At 41.4% G+C, this 27,569-nt stretch overlaps 1 protein-coding gene across 6 annotated transcripts in view; it reads right to left on the bottom strand.

Annotated features, from left to right (window-relative positions):
• Positions 1 to 27,569, bottom strand: part of CRAT (carnitine O-acetyltransferase) — a 475,040-nt gene that overhangs the window by 130,764 nt on the left and 316,707 nt on the right. For all 6 annotated transcript variants that reach the window (XM_044058286.1, XM_044058287.1, XM_044058289.1 and 3 more), the window contains one exon: positions 12,527 to 12,649. In XM_044058286.1, coding sequence (XP_043914221.1) covers positions 12,527 to 12,649 — 123 coding nt within the window. The remainder of the gene's footprint in view (positions 1 to 12,526; positions 12,650 to 27,569) is intronic.

Raw genomic sequence — 27,569 nt, 5'->3', positions numbered from 1 at the left:
CCATATTTATGTTCTATTTAACGTTAACGTAGCTTTAATTAACCTGATTTCCTTCCTTATTACAGTTTCCCTTATCCATACTACATTTCTGTTACAATAACAGAATTGGGAATACATACAGGTATTCACACACATTTTTCCATTTTTCCTATCCCACTTCTCTCATTTCACCAGTACGCTTGTATCACTGTATTCATTACTAGCGTAAATAAACACATACTGAAAACATCCGTTTCACCCTTTTTCACTTTTTATTTTCTATCCAAACCTAGTTTTGTCCCAAAAGAAACTAAGTTGTCTGTGAACATCTAATAATGAAGGATTCTCTCTCTCCCTTGTTTTGCAGATTATGGAAAAATATCAGTAAATGTATGGACTGACAAAGACATTTCATTTACAACTTTAGGTGTAAAGGAAGGGTTAGTCCGAAAAAAAATATTCCTATGAAAAATCAGAAAAAGTACAGAAGCAATAAGAGATTCCTACTCAAACTGCTTTAGCTTAAGTCAGATCCACTAACAAAATTGCTTTCTTGTACAACATATTAAAGTAGAGAAAGAAAAAACAGGTTCAAAGGGAGTGAGAGTCAACTTTTCCTGCACATTATTCAGACCTCAAGGACAGGGAATAGATTTTATTGTACGCCTGATGAGAAGGATGTTTTTTAGGAATTGTTCAACCTTGAAACATGCAGAAAGAGGTGGATCCATAGGCAAACAGGAAGAAATGGCTGACAAATATCCTTTAGTGGAAGAGTATGCTAGTCTAGAATGGAGTAACTTAGACAAGTATATAAGAATAATTGGGATACACAGTTAAGGGTCCTGTCCTTTCTTCTGGTCAAATTGATAATTTCTTGCATTTAAAAAAGTAAGATTTTCTTGTAGCAGTTTTACTTGCCTTCTGTAATATGTGTAGCACATCCTCAAAACAGGTGCCTGAACTGTATTAAAAGTGTATTGTCCAAACTGTTAAACTGAAAATTTGCAAGCTTGGATGAATGAGAGCATCCTTTTGCTGTCTCCATTCTGTGGGGCAACTTGTGGTGACTGTCCTTGGCTAAATTCAAGGAAAGAACCAATGTAGTGTCGATCAAAAGAGAGTCACCAACAAAATTGTTGGACTGTCTTCTTGATTTTTAGAAGTACTTTCAAAATAAGGGGAAGGGAGGAAATACATAAATGAAATTCTCTATCCAAAAGACGTTCTCCATGCTTCTGTGAATAGGACTCTGGAGCAGAACAGCCTGACTTGCCTATTCAGCTTGGAGTCAAACAGATCCATCTGGGAAGCTCCCCAAAGAGGGACAGTCTGAAGGAAGACCTCTCTAACATCCATTTGTCAGGATCTGCCCTGGATTGGCTCAAGTAAACTGCCATTGATTTCATCTCTGGTGGGACAGACATTGCTTATATGAGCCAGCTGTGATGGACTACAATCTCCCAAGCTCTCACGGCTAACCTTAGAGGACAGGATACTGTTCCTCATTGTCTGATATTATCACATGCCTGTGGTATTGTTTGTCAGAACTTGAAGGGTTTGTGGACACCAAAGGTGATGAAGAGACTGAAGGGTTAGGATCAAGGCTTTCATGTCCTTGATATTTATGCATTTGTCCCTGCCCTGTCTCAACAATACTCTTTGGATGTTTTATGAATGACAATCTTCCTCATGTGGAGTCTGAGAAATGTTATCATCTGCATTGCTGAAGCCATATACCACAGGGCTCTCAGTATCTCTCTTACGAAGGTAATTTCTAAGGGTAGAAAAGACTGAAAACATAAAATCAGAAACTGTATTTTGTCCTAAGGAAGGAATATCATCACGCAGTGTTCAGTTGGCAACATAGAAAGACTAGATTCTATGAAGGCTGCAGGGTGGATTTCTTAAATTTTAGGGTAAAACATGGGTGAAGAAACAGATTCATAGTGAATTTAAAATTGTGTAAAAGTTTATCTTTTAAGGCAGCTTGGATTAGGAGATAGACAAAGGTATTTGGAACCAGCAGAATACTGTAACCGCAGTTATTTGCTTGATACCCCAGGCCTGTAGAAAGACCAAAGGGCAATAAAAAATTGAAAATAAATCCTAAAGCACAAGATCTTAAGAATGTCCTGTGATCTGGATGAATTTCAGTGTGAAGATAGGTATCATTCAGGGTCAGGGTAACCAAAAAGGCTTGAGGAAAGATCAACAGGAGAAGACTTCAGAGAGAACATCTTGAATTTTGGAATTCTTAGAAAAGTATTCAGGATTTACAAATTCAAAGCAAGTCGTCTTATTGGAAAAAAAATGACCTTGAATAAAACCCTTGCACTTTTTGAGAAACAGCATCAATTCTGGGTTTCCTGATGGCACAGATTTTGTAGGCTAGGCAAAACCAGGTGTCCCTGGTTTGGAAGAAGCTGGGAAATCCCAGAAGGGAAGAGAGGAAAGGTTCCAAGTTAGTTTTAACCTTTCTGAATTATGCTGATAACCCATTTGTCTGAGGTTATCACTTTCTGAAGTGGCAGGGACAGAGATTTACCCTGAAAGACAGGACAGAGGTTGGCCTAGGTGAAGTGTGTGTGTGTGTGTGTGTGGGGGGGGGGGGGGGTGTTGCAACTTTTGGGGAAATAGTCTATTTTTTGCTTTAGAGGGCAGCTCTTCTAGAACTTTGGCAGAGGAGAAAAAGTTGTTTAAAATCTTGCATGATTCCGCCCCCCCCCCCCCCCCCCCCTTATACAAGCTTTTGAAAATCTCGGAGCAGTTGCTGGACCAAAAAGATAATCACTGTCCAAAAGGGCACTGAACAACTTATCCTTGACATAATCAGGCATGGACTGCAACTGTAGCTATGAATATCTTCTTAAAACAAATGCAGTCACTGCAGCCCTAGAAGATGCACCAGCACCACTGTAGTCAAACTTTACTGAATATCTTGCAATCTGAGTAGCACAGTTACACAAAGACAATGACGATAATTTATTGCCAGAGCCAGGAAAATCCGAAATTAACCTGATCTTATCAAAAATGGACAAGATGATTATAGTCATAGGAGTTTAGTAGTTAAAAGCACGGAAATAAAGTGTGGTAGAGGTGTACACCTTCTTTCCATACTTATCTGTGGTTCTACAATCCTGGTCATTACTACAAGGTAAGAGTTTAGTTGCTTTATTAGACACGATACAAATCAAAGTTGGGTTTGAGGAACAATTTTTATGCAGATATTTACAACAGTCTCATACCTTGCATCTTTTGAGCAGGTGGCTGTGATTCAGGATTCAAGCAAGTAGACAAGAAAGTGTGTTGCAAAGCATCCAGTGCAGGAGGGATGGCTGAAGCCTTAAGAGACCTCCATATTTAACAAGTCATAGTACTACTTTTGTATTTCAGAAACTTGTTTCCCCTCCCACTGGAAATGTTATATCATCTTTTGAAAGAGTGGAACAAAAGTCACAAAAAATAATTATTTTAAATGGGAGTCAGGAGAAAGTGTGCCTTCATCCTCTTCCTCATACCATAAGGACAAATGGATCTGTGAGGGATATGGCTACTTATTTCCGACTGCTTTTTCTCGCCGAAAAGCGAGTTTCTATAACTAAATAAGCTCTGCAAAGTTGATTTACTGCATTACGGTTTGTTTTCCTGAACATTTTTGCACTTTTAAAGTTTGTTTTTGCTTAAATTAACTGGTAGGCTACACACTCAAGTGCGCTAGCCAATTTAAAGCATTTACTGTTGTTACTGTATCTATTTTCTGCTACTTTGCAAAAAAAAAAAAAAAAAAAAATCCTTGTTTCCCGCCTTTACTGAACTAGAATAGTCCAGTCTTCAGGTATTGCTGATCTCTGGACTGTGTCATAGTTCCTGTGTTGCCCATATCCTTGTTTGGATAGGAGGAAGCTTCTTTGTTCACCAGTGGGAGTGGGGAGCTCTGAGCAGCCTATCTGTCCCTAAAGGAGTGGTTCCAGCCCAGTAACTTGTAGCTTATTGGCCGTTTTGGGCCATTTCCTAGCTGTTTCTAACCCCCTGCTATAAAGCCCGCTTTAGCACGATTTTGCGCATAGCGCAGCATCGGGCAGCGCCGCTTAATCAGGTTTAAACTATTCCCGGCTCCACAAAGTCTGCTCCTCATTTTTTCCCTTAGAACTGCTCTAACTCTCAATCTAAACATTCTATTCTCAATCTAAAAACCCTGCATTTGCTCCTATAAGCATTTTGTATACGTTAAGCACTTTTTAACTAAAAAAGCACTACATCCTCCTAAAATCCCCTTGAGTACCCTATCTCCTACAGGCCCTTTCTGATTCAGTTACATAGCAGTTCCTTATACTATTCTGACATGTCGAAGGGACAGATGCTGGCTTCCTCTCCAGTTCAGCTGGTGAATTTGGGAATCTTGAAGCAATGTTACAACTGCCTCATGTACACAGACAACCCTCTCCTCCTCCCAACAAATACAAATATATGTGAGAGATGCAACCATATAGCCAAACTGGAGGCTGAGCTCTCTCGACTCAGTACTGGCATAACCAGTCAGGAGAAGGTAACCACACACACCAAAAATCCACTCTCACATAGACCTACCACAACTGCAAACCAAACAAACACACAAAAACATACTCGGAGGCTCTTAATAAAAATCTACTAAAGCAACAGAGACCTCCAAAGCAGACATCCAAGCAACCACTACCTCAAAAAAAAAACACATGCAACACATAGTTCACAAAGTCAGTGTGCCAAACAGTCACAGCCCTTAAGGCTAAACAACATACCTGATACACTTGGAATAGGTGACTCTATAGTCAGACACACTGACGTCCCGCTCACCAGGCTGAACAAGGAAAAGGTCACAGTAAGCTGCCTGTCGGGCGCTAGAATCCGCCACATAACACAAGCACTCAGGTCACTCCAAAGCAAGTACAATTATGACTCAGTCATTGTCCATGCTGGTGTGAATGATTTGAGACGTACCTCCCTGGACTACATGAAGAGAGACAGAGGAGCTCTCTGATCATGTAGCCCAGACCGGTATGACCCTGACCTTGAGCAGCACCTTAGCCTCACCAAGAATGATGCCACAGTACAAAGACAAAATGATCAATTTTAACAATTGGCTTAAGTATTGGTGTCATTCTATGGGGATCCAATGTCTGTCTGCTTGGGATGACATGCTCAACAAGCCACTCTGCTTCACAAGGGATGGCTTGCACCTGTCACCCCTGGGCTTTCGGATATTGGCAAAGGCTCTTGCCACCCCCATAGTGCCTTTTTTAGGCAAGGCTCAAAAGACAAACCCACCTACATAAAAAACACATGTAGAAAGAAACTAAGGGTAATGTTGCTCAATGCCAGACGTCTAAACCTCAAGATGCACGCTCTCGAAGCCCTCCTCAGTATGGAAAACATCTGTGTCTGTGCAGTGACAGAAACCTGGTTCAAGGCTCCCGAGAGCACCCCAGCACTACCAGGTTATACCTCATATCATGCTTTTCAGCCACAGAACTTGGACCAAACCACAAAAGGAGGGGGAGTATCCATATTCATCAAGGATACCCACACCTCCAGGTTAGTGGCAATGCATGAAGCATCGGAGACCATCCATGTGCAACTAACAGTGGGCAAAACTGCCCTCCAGTTTGTAGCATGCTACAGACCACCCTCTCAAACTCAGGAACCCCACTCGGCCTTCCTAAAGACACTGGAAAATATGAAGGTCTCTCCAAACACCATCATATTGGGGGACTTCAACTACCCAAATAGACTGGGAGCATTACTCAAGCCCCAACACCCTAGCCCAAAGGTTCCTAGAATTAATAAACTCAAATGCTATGGAACAACAAGTCACCTCTCCCACAAGACGGGAAAACATATTAGACCTAATCATCACAAACATGGGGACACAATGTTCCATACCAGAAGTATATCCCTCATTGGTAAGATCGGACCATAAATTAATCTCCCTGGAAATCCATATCCCGCCCCCAGCCCCAGCACAGAAGACCACAGTGAAGAACTTCTCAAAAGCTGACTTCACACTTCTTAAGACAGAAGTGGAATCCTTCAAGGCCCCCGGGCCAGTGGAAACCACAGCTCACTCTGCTGAATCCTTTATAAACGTATTCTATGGACATCTACAAGAATGCATGGATCATGCAATCCCAAATAAAACCAAGACCCATTCCCCCAAAGGCAGGCGTCCTGTCTGGTGGGCCCCAGCCATTAATAAGCTATACAACAGAAGGAGGAAGCTACTACATGATGGTGCAAAATCCCTAAAAGGGAAGGCATCTCTGATCAGTACTAGCAAAAAACTACGAACACTCATAAAATCATCCAAGGCCAACTTTGAGAGAAAAATTGCACAAGACACTAAAGATAATCACAAGGCTTTCTTTAGTTATGTTAGAAACCTGGGTGAAAACTCCCAGATAGGCTCAGAGTTGGTCCAAAATGACAATAAAAACACTGAACCCACAGACATTAACAACATACTATCAGACAGGTTCAGTGCAAATCCCCCCCCCCCCAAAAGGACAAATATATATCCCAGCAGAGTGTTGCCTCCCTGACATCTCAGATGCCCAGGTGAGAGCCGCCCTCTCCAAAGCTAAAAACACAGCATCAATGGGACCAGACGGTGTCCCGGGTTGCATGCTACATGAACTCCAAGAAGAGCTAAACCCACACATAAGGCTTTCTGTTTAATCTCAGCCTTACTACAGGATATGTACCCAAAGAATGGCGTACAGCAACAGTGGTCCCACTCCACAAAGGAGGTGCTTCTACGGACCTTGGAAACCACCGCCCCATAAGCTTGATGAGCCTGGTCTGCAAAGCTATGGAGAGGATCATTATGGAACTCATAAACAAAGTCATTGGGGACCTACAGACATTGGATCCGACCCAATTTGGCTTTGTTAAGGGAAGATCCTGCCTCTTGAACCTGGTCGACTTCTTTGAAACCGTCACCAAGGCCATTGATGAGGGTAAGGTAGTTCACACAGCCTACCTTGACCTTGCAAAAGCCTTCGACACAATACCCCACTCGGGCATCATAGACAAGCTCTCCAGCTTAAATATAAACCCCTATGTCATAAGATGGGTTGCAAACTGGCTCAAGGACAGAACCCACAAGGTCAGAATTACTGGAGCCATGTCAGACTTTAAACCAGTTACAAGTGGTGTCCCACAGGGCTCGGTCCTGGGACCCCTCTTGTTCGGTATTTATTTTTCTGAGGTACAGGCTAACATGGGAGGATTGTGGCTGACCAAGTTCGCAGAGGAGTGCAAACTGGGCGCCATAATTGATTCTCCGGCGGACACAAGCATCCTTCAAAAGGGTCTCATGGAAACAGAAAACTGGTGCCAGAGCCATGGCCTTAAACTAAACGCCAAAAAGTGTACAGTCATACCCTTTGGGAAAAACAAATGCCCACAAATTACCACATAGGTGGTAATCCATTAAGTAAGGAAGAAGTAATTAGGGACCCAAGTTGACAGTAAACTCTCGTTTGACACTCACATTGCCAAAGCGGTTAGAAAGACCTTCTATATTGCCCACCTTATCATGAAGGGATTCGCATCTAGATCGGGAGAGGTCACTGTGCCCCTTTACTCTTCCCTCATCAGGCCCATAATTGAGTACAATGCCCCATTTGGGATGTACCTTACCAGACACCTGCAGCAATTGGAAAGACCCCAAAAGTACCTCACCAAGAGGATCAAGGGACTCAAACATATCCCATATGCTGCCCGGCTAAAGAAACTCCAGCTCTACTCAGTAGCATACCGCCAACTCAAAGGCGATCTATGCCTGACGTACAAGGCCATGTCCAACCTGGAATTAATGGACATGCTCCACCTCAGAAAATCCAAATCCACCAGAGCTACGAGAGCGAGAGATTTGAACCTCAGCACAGAAATAAATAGGACATTCTGGAGGGACAGATTCATAACTCAGAGGCACCCTTCACTCTGGAATAAAATCCCAGTCCATGTTAGGCAGAGCCCCTCACTGACTCTATTCAAGAGAAATCTTGACAAGTGGATGGGAGATCGTAGGTTTATCCCGGGGGTCACTTCTGTGTCACTGCTAGACAGAGGTACAATAAACTAAACCTTAAAATGGGCACAGTATACTCATTCCAAGGGGTGGTGAAAGCCAAACACACTCTGGCTAGGCTTATAAATGCCCTAGGGCAGATAGCGTAGTATGAACCTATGACAATGATACCACATCTAAATGTGAAGAATCCACTGCAGGTGCATCACACTTTTCTCCCTCTTCATACAGCCCTTGAGAAAAATTATACCACTCCAGTTGTAGATCAGCTGGAGGAGTAACAGGAGGAGAGGTATGCTTTGTTTTCTGCCTCCTTTCAATAATAACGTGAGAAGGAGTAGACACTCCTGACTCATCTTAATAAGGGTATCATGATGTTCTCTTGAATAAGTATCTTCAGAATGCCCTCTGGTCCTGCAAAGGTACTCCTTTCTCAAAATTGCTGGTCCTCTAACTGGCTGCATGGGATGTGCCTACAACATGCAACTTGTCAGCCTCCAGATGGGTCACAACAGTGAGAACGGCAACAGAAGCCTTGTGGTCTGTGGGCTCATTAGACACCTCAAAGACGTCTGAATCTGACAAGACACTAGAAGCCCCCAAAGGTTCAGGCTTTGTGACTTTCTTTTGTGGTTGCTGAGGGATGCCAGAAAGAGAACTCAAAGGCCATCCTTCCTCATGTAAGCTACATACATCTCTAGAGATGCTAAGCAACTTTTGCTTCTAAGGCAATCAGGGGAGTTATAAATGGAGTAGTCCCTAAAGTTATGGTTGGGACCTAGGCACAATAAGCAACTAGAATGACCGACTTTGTAGGGAATCCATCTACCAAAGAAGCACTTGCACCTATTTGTGGACATGAAAAAATAACAAAATAGTCAAAAAGTTAGTGAAACAATCTGGGTCCCCAGTGAAAATACTCATCTTCCCATCATGGTTGGAACTAGGAAAGACCATACAGCTCACAAACCAAATCGAGAGATGGAGTTTTTCTTGCCACCAGCCCTGGAAGAAAGTTCTGAGAAGCTTTGTGTCCATATGTCCCTTATGTACTAGCATGAACTGTTGTGAATAGGTCATGGGACAGACATGAGAAGACGGTGCCCAAGCTTTGGTTGGTATATTGGCTGGACGTATGGTATCCTTGGCAATATAGTTCTCACTACTGAGCTATACTGCATCAGTGGTCAAATGAGGGACATTAAGTCTTTGCACTTGCTCATCCTCCTAGTCATAGAAAAAAAAAATAGACACTTAAAAAGGGTGACAACTGTTAAGTACGTAATAGCTCTTGTATACCAAACCCAGGAAATGCACATATGATAACCTTGGGATAAATGTGTGTCTACTCATCCAATTATCAAGGCTAGCCTTAAAGGTAACCCAAAGCAGCACTTTGACTAGTGGCAATTTATTCCACAGGCTGGGAAAACACAGAGTTAGGAACCTATCTCACAAATGAGTCTTATTTGTGAGTACAGATTTAGACCACTGGTTTTGAGTAGAAGTAGGAAGTCAAATAGGATGGGGTCTTTTACGGCTTGAAAAGGAAGACATAGGTCACCTTGCAGCAGCTGGTGGGGTATGGAGAATGACTGTTGTAGCACTATCAGAATAGTTGAAGTATAGAAGGCCTTTATTTTTTTTAAGATAGAAATATTCATAACTTTTCAGTTGAATATGCTTTGATTTGTACATATGGGGGGGGGCTTTATTCAGTGATGTGGTACTGGTACGGGAAGAGTGCAGTGGCATCAAGACGTCTTTGAATCCTGAAGAAATTATCTTGGAAATTAACTGGGAAAGATAGGATTTCCTGACTATGGTGAAAACATGATGATCAAATTAGAAAGAATTGTCCACACAAATACCTAGGGTCCCTTATGAATTTGTCTGCCTGAAGAAAAGTACTACTTATAATTTATGAAGAGGGGACAGCTTTCTCGATGAATACCATTACACTGCACTCACACAACACTTGTTTGAATTTAGCTTGAGACCATTATCGGTACACCATGTATGCATGCGCATATTCCAGTCTTTTCTGCTGGAACTACCAGTGGATGAGCAGATAACAGCATCCAGCATGCAAGTCATCAACAAACTTGTTCAACTGTTCTTTTGAGAAACTAGTTTGGATGTCTACAAAATCAATGCTGGAGAGGAGAGGGCCCAGCATTGAATCCTGGTATATTTCACTAGTTACAATTTTACATTTAGAGGGGGTACCAGCAGCTTTCACAACGCGGTGGTGGTGCTGCAGTAGCGTTGTCGTCTCACAGTAAGACGCTGACCGGTTCGACTCTCAGCTAGAGCATCTTCTGCGTGGAGACATGCGTGAATGGACGTACCTTCGTTGAAGGTTGTGCATTAGGGCTGGCAACTCAGCATGTAAAAAAATCAACTGCCAATCATTAGCGGACCGGAGTTCCGCTGTGGTGACCCCTAACCGGGAAAAGCTGAAAGACACAACAACAACCTGCAGCTTTCACAACTTGGGATTTGTAGGATAACCAAACTGCAATCTAGTGAAAATTAAAGGGTTAACCATCAAATTTATCCAATTTCCAATAATTCCAGCATAGAAGATGGTGTCAAAAACCTTGGCTAGGTCACAGGCAGCATTATTAGAGCTATCACTATCCACAGCTTCTGTAAACTTTTTGAATAGGTTTACTAGGTTCAGGAAACAGAAGCTCCCCTTCACAAAACCAAACTGATTAGGGTCTAGATCAGGTAAGGTGGCCTGTGTCCACATTAATGACTTCTGCTATGACACACGCCATGGCTTTGTATACAAGGCTAGTGAAGCTGATGGTCTATAGTTACTTAAGTCCATAGATGAGCCTGCCTTGTATAAGGGAGTCATTGTGGTTGCTCAGCAGGCATCAGGCATAAACCTTTTGAAAAGACAGGCTGAACAGCTTAAGTAATGGTTCAGTTACTGCTTATTTAGAACTGAAAAAAATGCAGACTGATGTCTTGTCTGGTCCTATCAAAGTATTATTTTTAGTCTTTGACAGGGATTCTACTGCTTGCTCCACAATGATTTCAATGGGAACTCAATGTTCAGGGTTACATCCTTGGGCCGGTAATATGTGGTACTAAGAATGAACTCAGTGCAGTATTAGACATTATTTCTTAATTTCCTGACAGATTTGTAATTCCCTCTGGTATCAGTAGTGAATTTAAGCTCACACTCCACTTTATATTTTCTAACAGTGGCCTTAAGTTTCTTCTTTACATGTTTCAGTGCAATCCTGACTGAGATAGGGAATGGGGATTGTTTTTTTACATTTTATTTTCCTTTTCGGTTACATAGCTTATTAATACATGACTTCCACCACAAAGTATTATTTCTGAATTTACCATTATATTTAGGGTGGAGGAGTGCTCATGTTTTTATGCAACTGTTCAGGTGCTGGCAAAAGTCAGAGGGGAATGTGGCAGCTCACTCACGTGGGTCCATTTGTGGGGACTGTTGGGAATGCTGTCTAGGTCTTCTACAAATTGAACTGCGTTTGCCCTGGAGGAACCGCTAAAGATTGTGTTACTTGGTACCAACAGGTCTGATGGTGAAGATGACTGAGTTGTGGTCAGCTGTAACCAGGGAGAAGGAGATGTGGGTTGGGTGCTGGTGGGAACCAGATTGGTATAGACTAGGTCAAGGATATTAGAGCCTCTAGTAGGTAGATTTACAATTTTCTCTAGTGCACTGATATTACCAATGTCTAAAAATCTGAGCACATCCATTTTTATTGATGTACGTGTACCAACCACTTCCCACTGGATGGGAAACAGAAAATACACCCCTGGGATCCACACGTGTCACTGGTAGATAGGGGCTTTGGGTGTGGGCTTGTCTAAACATAGGCCAATCTCTTGGTTAGGCTTATAAGGGCCTCAGGGCCAATAGCCTAGTAACTTCCTATGATCCTATGCAGCAACTGAAATCCTCAGCTAGATCTGATTTGATATTTAACAACTTGATGTTGTGAAAGTAATTTCCATAACCTATGGGGGACATTGATTGGGATATATACCTTGACGTGAAGTAATAGGTGGATTTGTTAAGGGTGATTTGGATCTTAAAGAGCTCCAAGTTGGGGCTATGCATAACATGAGAGTGGATTGTATTTGACAGATACCAGAGAGCCTGAAGATGTGATAGTTGATGACCACTAATATGTATGCAGAGTTGAATAACTTGTTAGAACATATCCTTGTCTCTTCTAAGACATGACACACTGATATTTCACATGAAAATTACTAGGTGATTTTGTAAACAAGTCAAAAAATAACACTTACTTCAAAGTAATTACTATAGATGTGCATATAGCAATCCACATCTCCTCCCAGACTTGGAGGCGTAGATCTTGAGTCGACGTCAGCTTTGTACTGTAAATGACTAGGTAATGATTTCCTGCACCTGATAAAAGTGCACCAACAACCTAATATATTGGCATCCACTCTCTTTACCTGAAATAAGCCAGCTGCAGAGCAACCTGGATGAAAGCATCAGGACTCATCATCTGGGATTTGGGAAAATTCTTTCCATACAGGTCAAACACCATCACTTTGATATCCAAATCATGGACCATTCTAAAAAAGAACAAAATGGAAACTGAAAAAAAGCTTACACACAGAAGATACATACAGAAGAAATTAGAATTAGTGAAACATTAAGTCAAAAGAATATGCTGAAATTCAAATAGTCAGAGTTAAACTCCCCCAAATACTAATTTCTTCACTTTCTAAAAATGCTGCATGAACAATTAAAAAGGATGACACCCTGTTTAATTCACATTTCATTTTTCTATATGTATGAATATTTTGAGTATTTCACTAATGAGTTCCATCAAAGAAGCTATTCTGACTCCAACATATTAATAGCTTGAGATGAAGTGCTGTCCCACAGACTGACAAGAGCCAAACCCTATTTTCCTAAAATGAGTGATATTTCAAGTAATACAGATAGCATGGATAGTCAGTTAAGGATGTGTCTTACATACTCTAATGACGTTCACCTTGTCTGTAATATTATTAGGAAGCACTGGTAACTGCTTATGTCTGATGAGAGAAATAAAGTCCTTGGTGAACAGCCAGACTTTTCCTTTAAGAACAGCACCTCTATGAAGAGGATGCCTTGCTACAAAAACCTTTGAATACAAATGATAGGAGGATTAAAATATCTGCCAGGGTAGGTACTTTCCCATGCAGGGCGTATATTTTCTGCAATTATATCAGGGATGAAACTTATTTTGTACATCCTGATACTGGACGTGTGTTTGAGTTTAATTTGTAGGCAGATTGTTGTGCCAACGATCTTGTTTATTTAGCGGTCTGTGAGATATGTCAATGTTATTACATGGGAAAAACAAATCGCTAATTTAAAGCTCGTATTAGAGAGCATGTCTATAGTATTAAAAGAAGTGACTTTAGAAATATGTAAACATGTAGTTATTGCAGACAGTACACACACATTTTGGTCTTCAAATTATATAATATTAATATAAGGGAAGATGATATCAAAACTTGCACAAAGTGCTTGTAAATTAAATGGATAATGCTGTTAAAAGCTACTAGAGGTAGAGGTTTAAATGAGTACACCCCTTTAAGACCTATTTTAAGGTCACAAAGTTTGAGACGTTGATTTTGTAGTATTTAAATGTGGTTTTATTAGACATGATGAAGCACCCAGATAGGTGCAAAAGCACTCAATTCCTTGATTATTTTTGTTTTTGTAGAACAGTTCATTCATTAAAAGGAAAGAATAGTTGTGTAAAATCTTACCATAACCATAGACGTCTTTCTCTTCCATGCTGCAGTATTCATAACATGAGGGATTCCCCACTTAGGTAACCTGAACATCTGGCCAGTATACCAAAGACTTTTACTACTGCAGGGTATGTGCGATGCTTCACATAAACAAGCAGCTGACATAGGCCATAAAAATGACATCTGCACGTACCATCCTTGAAAATGAATGCCCCAGTAAGAACACCAGTCCAAGGCCAGGAGGTAAGAGAGCCGTCATCCTAAGAAAAGCATGAACCAACGGGGAAGGAGGGTGGGATAGAATACTGCAACATGGAAGAGAAGGATATCTATGGTTATGGTAAGATTTTACACAACTATTCTATATCCTTCTATTCCCATGTTTCAGTATACATAACATAAGGGAGAGTGCCAAAGCTCATGGAAGGGAAAGGGAGGGTTGGAAAAAAGGAAGTCTCCACAAACCCATGCAGAATTGTCCTGGCAAAGCCTGCTCTGGATCTAGAGATAGTATCCAGCTTGTAATGTTTGGTGAAGGTGTGGACAGAAGACCATGTAGCTGCTTCCAGAATACAAGCAGTATCCCAACCATCGAAGAAGGCCCCAGAGGAAGCTACAGCCCTAGTGGAATCAGCTTTTACTGAAGAGTGCATCTTACCATGGAACACACATTAGAGGGAAATGGCCTTAGAGATCCAAGTGGAAATCATTTGGAAACAAGTTTTCACAGTACCCTGGGATGAAAGGAAACAAACAGTTGCTCAGATTTTCTAATGGGTTTGGTGTTGTCTAGGTAAAATCAGAGTGGTCTATGCGCATCCAAGGTATGAAGCACCCTTTCACTGGAACTTTGAGTAAGAAAAAAAGTAGGTGGATGAATAGACTGGTTAAGGGACAAGTCATTAACCACTTCAGGCATGAAGGAAGGGTTAGGACGGAGAGAAACACTATCCTTATGGAAGATTAGAAAAGGTTGACAAGGCATTAAGGCTTGGAATTCAGAAACTCTTCTAGCAGAGGTGATGGCTATGAGCAAAACAGTCTTCCACGTGCAAAAATTCAAAGAGGCAGAGACTGCAGGCTCAAAAGGGGTCCCGAGTAAGCTTTTCCAGTATAAAATTTAAATCCCAGGCAGAGGGAACAGGTTTCCTGGGAGGCCTGATGTGAAGGATGCCTTTAAGAAAAAGTTTACCTCTAGCCTAGAAGCTAAAAGAGATAGAGGCAGATATGCAAAAATGGCAGATAGGTGGGCTTTAACAGTAAGGTAAACCAATCCCCCATCCTTAAGCAGCTCACACAAAGAACTAGGGGTATGTCCACTGAAAATGGGTCTAACCAATTCTTCAGACACCAGATGGAGAACCTCTTCCATTTGGACAAATAAGATCGCCTTGTACTGGGTTTCCTGGCCTCTTGCAAGACTAGAAGTACATCCTCACAGAAAAGGCGTCAGATAGGGATCAGAAGCCTACCACCCACAGTCAGGTGCAGAGTTAAGTGTGGATGGATAAGAGAGAGTCCTTGTCTTGTGTGAGAAGACCCACCATGTGAGGTAACTTGTGATGAAAGCCCTTGGCTAACTGCAGAAGAGGGAACCAGTTAATTGGCCAAAAGAGGGTCACCAACAAGACTTCTGGTTTGTCCTGCTGAATTTTCAGCAGAACTTTCTGAATAAGTGGGAAAGCGGAGAATGCATAAAGACGCATCCCCTTCCATGAGAATGACAGGGCACCCACCTTCCATACCAGAGGATCTGGGGTTCTGGCCATAATTTTTTGAAGTGGTCTGTTTAAGGGGGAGGCAAATAGCTCTACCAGAGGAATACACCACCGGTGGAGAATGTCTAGAGACACATCCCTCTGAAGCAATCATTTGTGCATTTGTGTCAGACTTGCTGAGAGCACCTGCCAAAACATTCTGACCTGAGGGAATGCAAACAGCTAGTAATGTGACCTCTGCTTGAGGAGCAATCTCTCCGGCCTGAAGGGCCAAGCCTGCACAGCAGGTAAGACTTTGTGCCCTCCTGCTTGTTCACATACCAAAGGATCGTGGTATTGTCCATGAACAGTTTCAGGGTGCCTGGTCAGATGGAAGACTAGAAGGCTCGGAGCGCTAAAATCAAAGCCCTCATCTCTCTGATGTTGATATGCTGTTTCCTTATGGAGGGAGACCAAAGGCCTTGGACTTACCTCATGTCTGAAGCATCTGTAAATAGCTCTTGCACAAGATGTGGGGCCTGTAAAGGAAGACTTGGTTTCAAAGAAATTTGTTGAATCCATCAGTTTATCTCTTTCTTCAGACAGTGGAAAAGGAGGAGAACAAAGTCCAGAGGATGAGCATGCTGGCACCAGAGTGCTTTCAGATACCATTGGAATTTACAGATGCCATGAACTCTAGCATGTGGAGAAACTCTCTGGATGGCATAGTTGTTTGAGGGAGCAACTTTTGGAAGTAGGACAGAAGAGACTGCATTTTTTGTGCAGGGAGGAAAGCCATCCTAGTGTCTGTCCTTATTCTGCAAACCAGGAAAAGCTGATTCTGAGAAGGGCTGAGAAAAGACTTGCTGTAGCTGATAGTAAACCCCATGCCTTGGAGCAGTGATAAGGTAGATTGGAGGTTCTGGTGCAGAATGCCTGGATGACTTGCTTGAATAAGTAGGTCGTCCAGGTAAGGGTAAGTCAAAATTCCTTGAAGTCTGCAAAAAAAAAAAAAAAAATGACAGGAGGCAAAGATTTTGTGAAGACCCTTGGAGCCATGGAAAGTCCAAAGGGCAAAGCACAAAATGAGAGGAAGCAACAGAAAAATGTTAAGTATTTCTTGAACAGAGGATGAATGGGAATATGAAGATATGTGTATTTGATGTCTAGAGAAACCAGAAAGGCCTGCGGAAGCAAAGGAGCGAACAGAGTCTGGAGAGTAAGCATGCATAATGTTTGAACTTAAAGGAATAGATTGAGTTGGGGCAGATCTAAGATTGGTCTCAATGGACCATCTTTCCTGGGGACTAGGAACATCCTGGAGTAGAACCTTTTTCTTCTTTAGAGAGGGGGGTGGGGATCTTCTTGAATGGTCCCCTGAGAGATCAAGCTTTTTAACACCTGAGGAAAAATAAGGATCTGGTCATGAGGGATGCCCATGAAAGGAGGAATGGACTTCCAGACCATGTAATAGCCATTTTGAACAACTGAAAGGACCCATTTGTCTGTGGTAATGCTTGTCCAGGAAGGAAGAAAACAAGAGAGGTGCTGGGAAAGAGGGATATTGGAAAGGACTGGCCAGGTAATCACCAACTACCTGGCTTGTCAGGAAAGGAGGGCTTTTCAGCAGAAGTTGGTTGTGATCTGGAGGACCTTTGCCCAAGTATCCCTTTCTTGTGAGGAAGGGGAGGAGTGCATGCCTCCTTCCTCACAAAATGAGGTTTGGACGGATACTTTGGGACTGGGAACCACAAATGTGCTTCAGTTCCTATAACTTTTTCTCTTTTTCTTGTAAAGATTTGAGAAGGGAAGCTGCATTAGCACCAAAAAGGTCAGTAGTGTCAAGAGGTGCATCCATACGTTTTGCCTTAATATCATCAGGCAAAGGCTGCAATCTTAGCCAGGAGTATCTCCTAAGGACAGATACCGATGCAGCTGATCTAGCAGATACCTTAAGCTGCATTATAACTGCACTTTATGGAGTATCTAGTTACTTGGGAAGAGGCTGTCAAAAGAGATGAAAGCTGTATTTTGGCTGCAGAATTGGGGAGATCTGCCAACAGCTGTGAAGCCTGAGAAAGCAGGGCCAGAACATATTTAGATATACGAGTCTGATAGTTAATGGCTTTGAAGGCTAAAGTAGATGATGTGTAGACCTTCCTTACCTATCCTCTCCATCATTTTGCTCTCTGAGGGGAGAAGGGTCATGGAGGGTAGCAGTCTAGATTTATCTGTAGACATTAAAATCACAGCTGGATTTGCAGGGGATATTTGAAAAGATATTTGCTGTCCTCTGACAGCATACAAAACCTGTCCACCCTTTTTGGGGCTGGTAGTTGAGAGTCTGGATTATTTTTTACACTAACAGGAAAGCACCCTGGAAGGCAGGAAGCACATGAGGAATGGCTGAAGGAGAAGAGGAATCAATCTGTAAGAGGTCATAATACCACTTCTGCACTTCAGACACGTGAGCTTTCCCACTAAAAGTCTCTCATCCTTGATATAGTCTTCTCCAAAGGACATGTCTTCCTCAGGGGAGTCCCTATCGTCGGAATCTACTTCAGGGAATGCATAATCCATGGGGGGAGTCAATTTGTGCTGAGTAGGCTAAAGACTCATCCCAGAATGAAATTCTGCTGTGGAACAGGAGGCATCTCTGCGGAAGAACTCCTAGGTAAAGAGGGAGGAGGAAACACTGGAGTAGGAGCTTGAACAGAGGAAGGCCTTAGTACTAAGAAAGTCTGGAGAAGGCTCCTGAGAAGAGGAAACATGTTTTTGTTTCTTTTTAGAGGTAAGATCAACCCTAGACTGAGATAGATGGAACGATGTAGGCCTGGGTTCCTGCACAGACAAACTGTCTTGAATAGCCAAGCCAGGAGAGGTACTATGAGGAATGTCCAAAATAGTGGCCGTCCTGAATGGACATCTGCAAGGCCTCTGTGGATGTGTAAATGGAACTCTCCTTAATGGCTTCCAAACTGGTACCTGCTGCAGGAAGAGAATCAAGCACCGAATGGACCTCAGGGCCTTCACTGGCCTGGAGAGGGACGTCTGGTTTCAGAGGCATAGTGGAAGACTCAGGCCCAATCTTTTTATACTTTTTCTTTAGAGGCTCACTGGATGGACCTGCCGTACCCTCCATTGCAAACGCTAGTTGCTTGAGTCTCTCATTCTTGTGGTAGATGTCAAGGGCAGAAAGATGTCTTAGGGACAAATGCCTGACAGATCGCGCAAGCCTTGCAGTACTGAGTGGACTCCAGACAGAAAATACACTGATCACTGTTATCTTTGTGTGGAATCTGTCTTCCACAATGGCACTTGCCTTTCTTGGATGACATTAACCTCAAAAAAACATGCAGTAGCAGGAAAATACAAATAAATCCCCCCCCATTGGGGCACTTATCTGAAACAGCAACCACTCGGCCATCAGACAAATGGTAGAAGATGACATTTGGACTTGCGGCAGAGAAGTTCTGAGGATGGTACATACAGACATCACTTTTATGGCCTACGCTGGCTACTTGTTTACGTGTAATGCTGCATGTACCCTACGGTAATAAAGGTCTGTTATACTGGCAGGAAGTTCGGGTCGCCTAGGTGGGGAATTCCTCATGTTATGAATACTGCAAAATGGGAATAGGACATCTTTTTATACCTGTGCTGCCTAGCTGGTTCTTTTATTCATCTGCTTTTAAATCACAAAGACTTACATACCCAGTGTCTTTTTTTTAAAACTTGGGAACCTACAGCCTCACTCAAAATGCTTCACTGTATTTAAAGACGGTCTCTCCAAAAGAAGCTTCTTCCACAATCAGATGAAATGGAGTTTATTATCTGAAGGGACTTGTTTTCAGTCAGGACATCAGCCACGGTACTGCCTCTCTAAAAGGGTGGCCCTATGACATACTTTGGCAACTGCAGACCTATTATATATACAAGCATGGAACACATTCCTGCTGAACTAATTACAATGGCATAGGTGACCTCCAAAACCCTTGATCTCAGTTTGAATTTGTTAAATGCAGATTATGTCTACTTAATCTATTCAAGCTTGGACAAGGTCGCTGAAGCCAGAATGACAGCCAGAATGACCACAATGACTACCCTGACCTTTTCCAAAGCCTTTGACACCAGTCCCCATAGATTGTCATCATCAGCATCATGTATCCTATTGACCGTCACCATTTCTTTCGAATTAGTGTTGCTCTTCTACCGTCTTCCACATTCATGCCTGTCACATATCTTCTTGCACATGATCCATCCATCTCCTTTTTCTGCTACTGCATTCTTCTAATCTCTTCCAAGTCTTTACCAAATAATTTTCAGCTCTTCCATGTATCTAAAGTATTGTAGTCTGCTCTCTAACCTTCTCTGCAACAGGAGGTACTTTAGCTTCTGCTCTAATGTCACCAGTCCTTCATATGCCCAACACTGTGTATACTACTACCCATCATAAGCACTTCATCTCAATTACCTCTAGCTTCCTCAACTGCTCTGCCTAGGTTTCTGTACCCTACAGTAGTACTGGTCACATCACTGTTTTGTGAACCTTACTTTTCAGTTTCTTTGGCATTCTTCTGTCCAACACTACCCCTGACACACCGTGCCAACTGGCTGCAGCCACTCTGATTCTAGCTTTGACGTCCTTATTCAGGTTTCACTTCTCAACCACCCTAATCCAAATACTTTACTGTTAAGCCTCTCCACAAACTTCGTTTCTAACTCAAACTTTTCCCTTCATCTGATTTCTACTCATTTGCTATTATGACATCGGTCTTGTTTGTATGCAGTTTCATCCCTTGTGCCTTCAGTTTGCATTCCAAATGGTTAAGGTACCAACATAATTTCAAACAACACAGCTCAGCAGAGAATAGTCTTGTTTATTGCAGAGAACATATGCACGTGGGAGGCAAGGTGATCAAGGTCCTGTCTCTTGGAGCTTAAAAAACTTTATTATATTTTTGACTCAAATCAATTACTGCTGTTATTTTACAGCCACTGACAAATTAGAAATGAACACCTTTGCATTATTTTTGCTAACTAAGAATCTCTTGACTATCTGTACGTTTCCATATTAGACACAAGTTCTTAACTCATTAACAGACTTTTCCACACTGACCACGCTGGATCAAAAGCAGACTAAAAGTATCAGAAATCCATTTTGAAATGAAATGAACTTCACAATGGAATATTCAGTAAACATTTCTCCTTCTCATTCACTTCTCCTCTCACATTTCCCTATCTGATGCAATGAAACATCACTCAAGTCACATACTTCTGTATTACTGGACAACAATTTCTCAGATGGGTAGACTTTCACTTGCTATCAAACATTCTTCACATGCAGTTTCTTTCTGTCCTTGCCATGCACAATGCCTATAAAAATGCTTCATGAATATGGTCTTGTTGGCAATAAAAATATGCTTATGTTTTGATGGAATAAAAAGACATCTTGAATAACTTTCAGTTATGCATTCCGCCTCAAAAATCATCATCAAGCAACCTACCAAAATCTTGCAATACTTTCTTTTCGTTATTTTTTCAATGCAAATCCCATCTAATGTGGTCAGTGACAATGATTCTGATTTATCTTTAATACGAACATTTTACAATAAAATGCTTTTCTGCATTGTAAAAATGTCAATCAATATTTTGCACGTGAATAAAATGATTCCTAAAGTAATTATAATTACTGCAATAAACGTTACATTTTTTCAATCCTCTCTCCGCAACAAGAAAACAGTTGCTAACTACGCCCACAGACAACTTTCTGCTTCTTCAGAATGAGACAGTTTGGCGGCCTACTGTGGGATTTCTAGTTGACTATGAATGGCACCTGGATTATCTGGGATAAATGAGCAGTACTATATCTTAATAAGTACTCATGCACCCTACTCAAAAGCAAGGAGGAAGTCATGTTCCATTCTTTTCTGCAGCACCACACTGTCCATGGCAGTCATTTTAATTGTAATGTGAGTTATTGATTCAAAAGTAGAAATGCTTAATATTTCTAGTGATGAAGTTCATGTCATTTAACTGGATGAAAAGAGCTTAATAAAACTTCTAAAACAGAGTTGGATTGTTCGCTTTTGATTGCTGCCTGTTTTCCATACATTTTGGAGTTTAATATTTCTAGTGATTTGGACAATTCTTTTAATTCCCATATTAACTTCACTGCCCCTAAGCTGTTACAAGTCCTACTCCAGAAATGGCACCATCACAAAGATCCATGCATGGTAATCCTTTAAATGCAGTCTTTTCTACAGCATGATGTACCAAAGCATCAACTAATTTTCCAGCTGGTTTTTAATGGTTTCTCTCTCTCTCATCTCCCTCTTGTGATGAGCATTAAAGATTCTTTCACCAAGTAAAGTCTACGTGTGTCATATAGTTGGAAAGACATGGCCTATACAACAATCAGATCAGTCTGTTGGTAACCAGGGATATGATTGATCTCTACAACTATAATAAAATTCATGTAATGCTGCAGCCCTATCCTCCACCCTCATCATATATTTGATTAAAACTGCATGTACTCCATCCGACAGAAAAACAAGTATGTCCTTTAACAGTCACTGATAACTGAATTGGAACTACTGAAAAAGGGGGAATAATTATGTTTGGCTTTCCAGTTTCTAGTTAAAAAGGCAGTATGAAATGCTGACCCAGCTTCTGCATCAGTGACAGGTATGGGGATTAACGGGATATATCCACTGTGTAAAGTAGGTACATGTGTACATAACAGTCACTGACATTCAAAGAAAGTAGCAGAAAGTATTACATTTGGGATGTGATTCTGGGGTTATTTGTTCAATTCTGACTAAGCATTTACTGTTTTGTAAAATGCTCATTTCCGATAAAAAAAGATTGTTCAGTACTCCAGTCTGAACACTCCAGATGACAAGAAAAAATCCAGCAGTATTATAAGAATCACAACCATCCCAATGATGAAACCATACAAATATTGAGCAGGCTGAGGCTGAACGGGGATTTTGAAAAATTACAAACACTATGATAAATTGTTCTTCTACAGCTCATACAAAATAATTTTCTAAACACACTCCACATAGAAGTTTCTACATTTTTCGACTCCACAAGTGATTCTTGGTCACTTGATTCACTGTCCAGTTCTCAGGCTGACTTATCGTTGTCCATAAAACATGCTATTATTGAGTCATTAACCTCACAACTGGAAATAAAGTTAATGAAAATAACACTGGAGTTGAAGAATAATCACAGTGTTTTATCTCTTACAAGGATGATGTTGTTGAATCACCAGATTTGACTTCTGAAGTAAATCATGATTGTGTTGTAAAGTCTCTAAACTTAAGTTTACGGATATGAAGGTTTCCCTGTTTTTTTTTGTCTGCTATGACTTATTATTGGATCTGCAGTCTCGAAAGGAGTGACATCGATGGTATCTCATCTGCATCAGTCATTAGGGATGGCCTTCTTGATGTGTGATGCACAGATCGAAGAGGGAAGTCCCTTCTATTGTGGCATATTTTTAATGATGGTCCCTGCTGAGGTTAAATACCCTCTTACTCGCCAGTGTCCCAAAATCATGGACTACTCAGAGCATAACGTGAATCTGTGAAAATTGTCACTGTTTTGTTCTTTGTTAGTCTGCATGCTTTAGTAATAACTAAAAGTTCAGTTATACAAGCAGACGCATTTCAATTTAATTGTTCCAGCAGCAAAATTCTGTCCTAAGTACACAAGGAAAAGGCTGCTACTAAAGTACAGTCTTCTCGGAGTATAAAACGCAATTCAGAATTTAGCAATGGCACATCTTTCAGATCAAGCCTAAAAAGCAGCACATAACTAAACTATAAAAACAATCAGGGGGCTCCCCTTCATCCGCTGTAGGAATTAAAGAAGCAGGGTTAGGGGTGGACATTTGTTGAACTGTAAAGAAGGGTTGTTAAAGACTATTCATATTTATGAAACTATATAGCAGAATAGCAGATAAATATTATATTTTGGTCCTTAGTAACAATGCTTCTACAGAATGTGGAACTGACACACAGGTCTTGTGGCAGAGTACCAAGCATGCCGTCATGGCCATTGCCATAAAGTAGTGGGGGAGGACTCCTGCAACCAGATCAATACTTATGCTAAAAAAAAAAAAGGCCAAACTATCACTTCTATGTTGTGCTAATAATCCTAATGCTACTTTTTATATTACAACAGAATAAGAAACATCTTTTGGAATAATCTGGCAAGTCAAGAGCAGGAGGGTTTGAAAGTAAAGTTTTTAATTGGACAAAAACTTGCTCATGGCATTCTTGCTAGGGCAATGGTTCAGGACAATCTTTCATTAAAAATCCTTGTCAACAATAACCTGTCAGTCCCAGAAAAGCCTGCAAAGCCTGCAGATGTTTTAGTGCTGTAGGACGTGGTGCAGTTTGTATGCGTGAGGGTAGAATTTGCCTAGAGCCGTCTGAAATACTGAATCTATGGTTTCTACAACTGCAGTTTTCCTTTAACCTTGAATCCTACTTCTGCAAGTTTGGTTAGGAGAAAATAGTATCTTGCTTGCAACTGTAATGTGAATCTGAAGCCAGAAGTAAATCGTCTACATACTGTATTAGAGTATATTTTACAAGGGAATACAGTTTTGTCAAACTTTTTTTTTATCTCTGTAGACAAAACAGTAGGCAGTTCTACTTACCCTTGTGACGGTCTCATCCGTGTATACCGCTGTCCTCTATATGTAAATGCAAACAGATACTGAATTGCTGGGTATATAGAAATTGAAAAGAAAGCAGAAGAAACATGTATTACTGAGAAAGTAGTAGCAGCTGTTGGGATTGAACTTAATAATGTGACAGGGCTAGTGATTACAGGAAACCTTGGTACTACTACATTAACTACTCCTATAGCTTGTAAAAATCCTTAAGTGCTTTTGTCTATTTTAACTGGTAATATGGGCGTATTGCATGGGCTTGGAGTCTGGATGATAATTCCTGCTGGAGTAATGGAGAAATAACAGGTTTTATTCCTTTTTCTGCCTCAGTTGACAAAGGATATTGGACTACCATAGGTACGTGCTGGTGAGGTTTTAAAACTACCTTTACAGGTTCAGCATCCTTAGGAGTCCTACTTCATTTTCAAGAGTAGTCCAGAGTTGTGGAGTGACTGTTTCCATTCATTCCAAATCTGCAATATCTATAGTCTGTTCTGATGTCATTACAGCAAAAAAGGTACCTTCGTCTGTACAAATATCAGTTGATTGTAGTCCCAAAGCGGAGGATTAATTCAGAATACCATGAAAAACTTCATCAAGTGTGCAATAAACAATACATTGCAACTTGAATAGCAAGTCTCTTTAAAGAGGCTTAATGGGGCTGTACTTCCTACAATAAAGTTTAATGGACCTACTGGGATAGGAATGGGCTTAGTTTTTGGGTAGTCCGCAGGAAATCTGAATACTCCCACTACCCATACTATTTTGTTGGACAGTGGGAAATGTTCAGCAATTGATGAAGTAATCATTGATCTAGATGCTCCTGTATCAACAAAGAAAGGAAATGAATTGTTACACTAATGTTAAAGGGACCTGCTTTGTCAACTGGTACCAAAGGACATACTTGTGGTTCCTGTTCATGGCTGTCTTAAAGAACTCATTGCCACAATAGTGGCTGCCAAGTAGTATTCCAAATTAGAGGGCGTCTTTCTGCTTGCTGTAGCACATGGACATTTGGCACATTTGTCTGTTTAGTAAGTGGGCTTTCATTACCCTGGTGTCCAGCTTTATCCACAATTAAAGCAATTGTGAAGTCATGGTTCACATTGTAGACTTTGTGGTGACATCAGTGGGTAATTGTTGATATTTTCCTGGGGCTTGTGGTTGAAAGACTAAATCTACCTTTTAATCCATGATTCCTTCACCTTCTTCCCTGTCCCCATGAATCAGTATCAAACTGTTGTAAATGAACATCTACTAACTACTTTTGTTGTTCCTTTTCTTTTATAGCTATATTATATGATACATATTGTGCCTGGTTAATCTCATGAATACCTCAGCCTGGCCACTAAGAAAACCTTCTTAATCTATCCCTGAATTGGAGACATGTCTTCTGCAAAAACTGTAGACAACCTGCTGGCTTCTGTAGGTTCTAGGCTTTATACACATCATGCACTGTAAATATGCATCAGTGGGTTAATCTTTTTGTACAACTGCTTTAATCCTTGCTCAATTTGGTGTTGGAGAGTATACTGTAGTGATGGCTTTTAACAAGTTATCCTTAGCAGTAAGAAAAAGAAACCAGTCATTCGTATGTGTGAAGGGCAAGACGTACAGAGAAGGAAAAATACTGAGTGTGTATTTCATTTTAAATATGCTTCCATCTTAAGATGGATTCCGGAGCACTTCTGAGTTCGTTTCTGATTATTTACTTCCTGCCAAACATGAAAATTGCTAGCATGGCAAACTGTAGAAAAAGTTCTATTCTGTTCCTTTGTAGAAAGTTCTTTTACAGAATTCAGAACTCAGACCTATTATAGAAAAGAGAGTCAGATCATCTTAGAATAAGTGCTGCAGTGTTCATTTTTTAATTGGTCAGTGGTCATTCTATGATTGTTACAATAATGTTGCATTTAATCAGAAAAAGGTATAAAGAATGCACAAATCTACTGTTTGTGGAGACAGGACCTTGACTTACAAGCCTCCCACATATGTGCCTTTCATTGAAATAAAGGAGATTATTATTCTCTGCTAAACTGTACTGTGTGAAAATTATTTGGTACCTTAACAGTTTGGTGGTGCTGCACACTTGGAATACTAAGCTTTTTGTGTGTTGCTGTCTTGAGACAATGCTACAATTGTCTCATGTACACAGACAACCCTCTCCTCCTCCCAACAAACACAAATACATGTGAGAGATGCAACTATATAGCCAAACTGGAGGCTGAACTCTCTCAACTCAGGGCTGGCATGACCAGACAGGAGGAGATGGCAACCACACACACAACAATCCCAGTCCCACATAGACCTACCACAACTGCAAACCAAACACATAAAAACACAAAGACATACTCAGGCTCTAATAAAAAACTTACCAAAACAACAGAGGCTCCCAAAGCAAACATCCAAAAATCCACCACCTCAAAACAAAACACATGCAACACATACTTCAATAAATCAGTGTGTCGACCAATCGCAGCCCTTAAGGCCAAACACCTTGCCTGATACACTAGTAATAGGTGACTCCATAGTCACACTGATGTCCCACTGACCAGGCTGAACAAGGAGAAGGTGACTGTGAGCTATCGGGAGCTAGGATCTGCCACATAACACACACACTCAGGTCACTCCAAAGCAAGTACAAATATGACTCCGTCATTGTCCATGCTGGTGTGAATGACCTGAGACGTACCTCCCTGGACTATATGAAAAGAGACATACAGGAGCTCTCCGATTATGTAGCCCAGGCTGGTATGACCCTGACCCTGAGCAGCATCTTGCCCTCACCAAGAATGATACCACAATACAAAGACAAGATGATCAGCTTTAACAATTGGCTCAAGTACTGGTGTCATTCTAAGGGGATCCAATGTCTGTCTGCCTGGGATGATATGTTGGACAAGCCACGCTGCTTCGCAAGGGATGGCTTACACCTGTCACCACTGGGCTTCCGGATATTGGCTAAGGCTCTTGCCACCCCCATAGTGCCTTTTTTAGGCAAGGCTCAAAAGACAAACCCGCCTCCTTAGAAAACAAAAATGGAAAAAAACTAAGGGTAATGCTGCTCAACGCCAGAAGTCTAAATCTCAAGATGCAGGCACTTGGACTCCTCAGCATGGAGAACATCAACGTCTGTGCAGTAACTGAAACCTGGTTCAAGGCTCCTGAGAGCACCCCAACGCTACCAGGCTATATCTCGTATCATGCTTTTCGGCCCCAAAACCCGGGCCGAACCACAAAGGGAGGAGGAGTGTCCATATTCATAAAGGACACCCACACCTCCAGGTTAGTAGCAACACATGAAGCATCAGAGACCATACAGGTGCAACTAACCACAGACAAAACTGCTATACAACTG

Source organism: Protopterus annectens, chromosome 16.part0, assembly GCF_019279795.1.
Source record: "Protopterus annectens isolate FY-2018-M chromosome 16.part0, PAN1.0, whole genome shotgun sequence".
In the NCBI taxonomy this organism is placed as follows: Eukaryota; Metazoa; Chordata; order Ceratodontiformes; family Protopteridae; genus Protopterus; species Protopterus annectens.
This window is presented reverse-complemented; position numbering and strand designations above follow the sequence as displayed.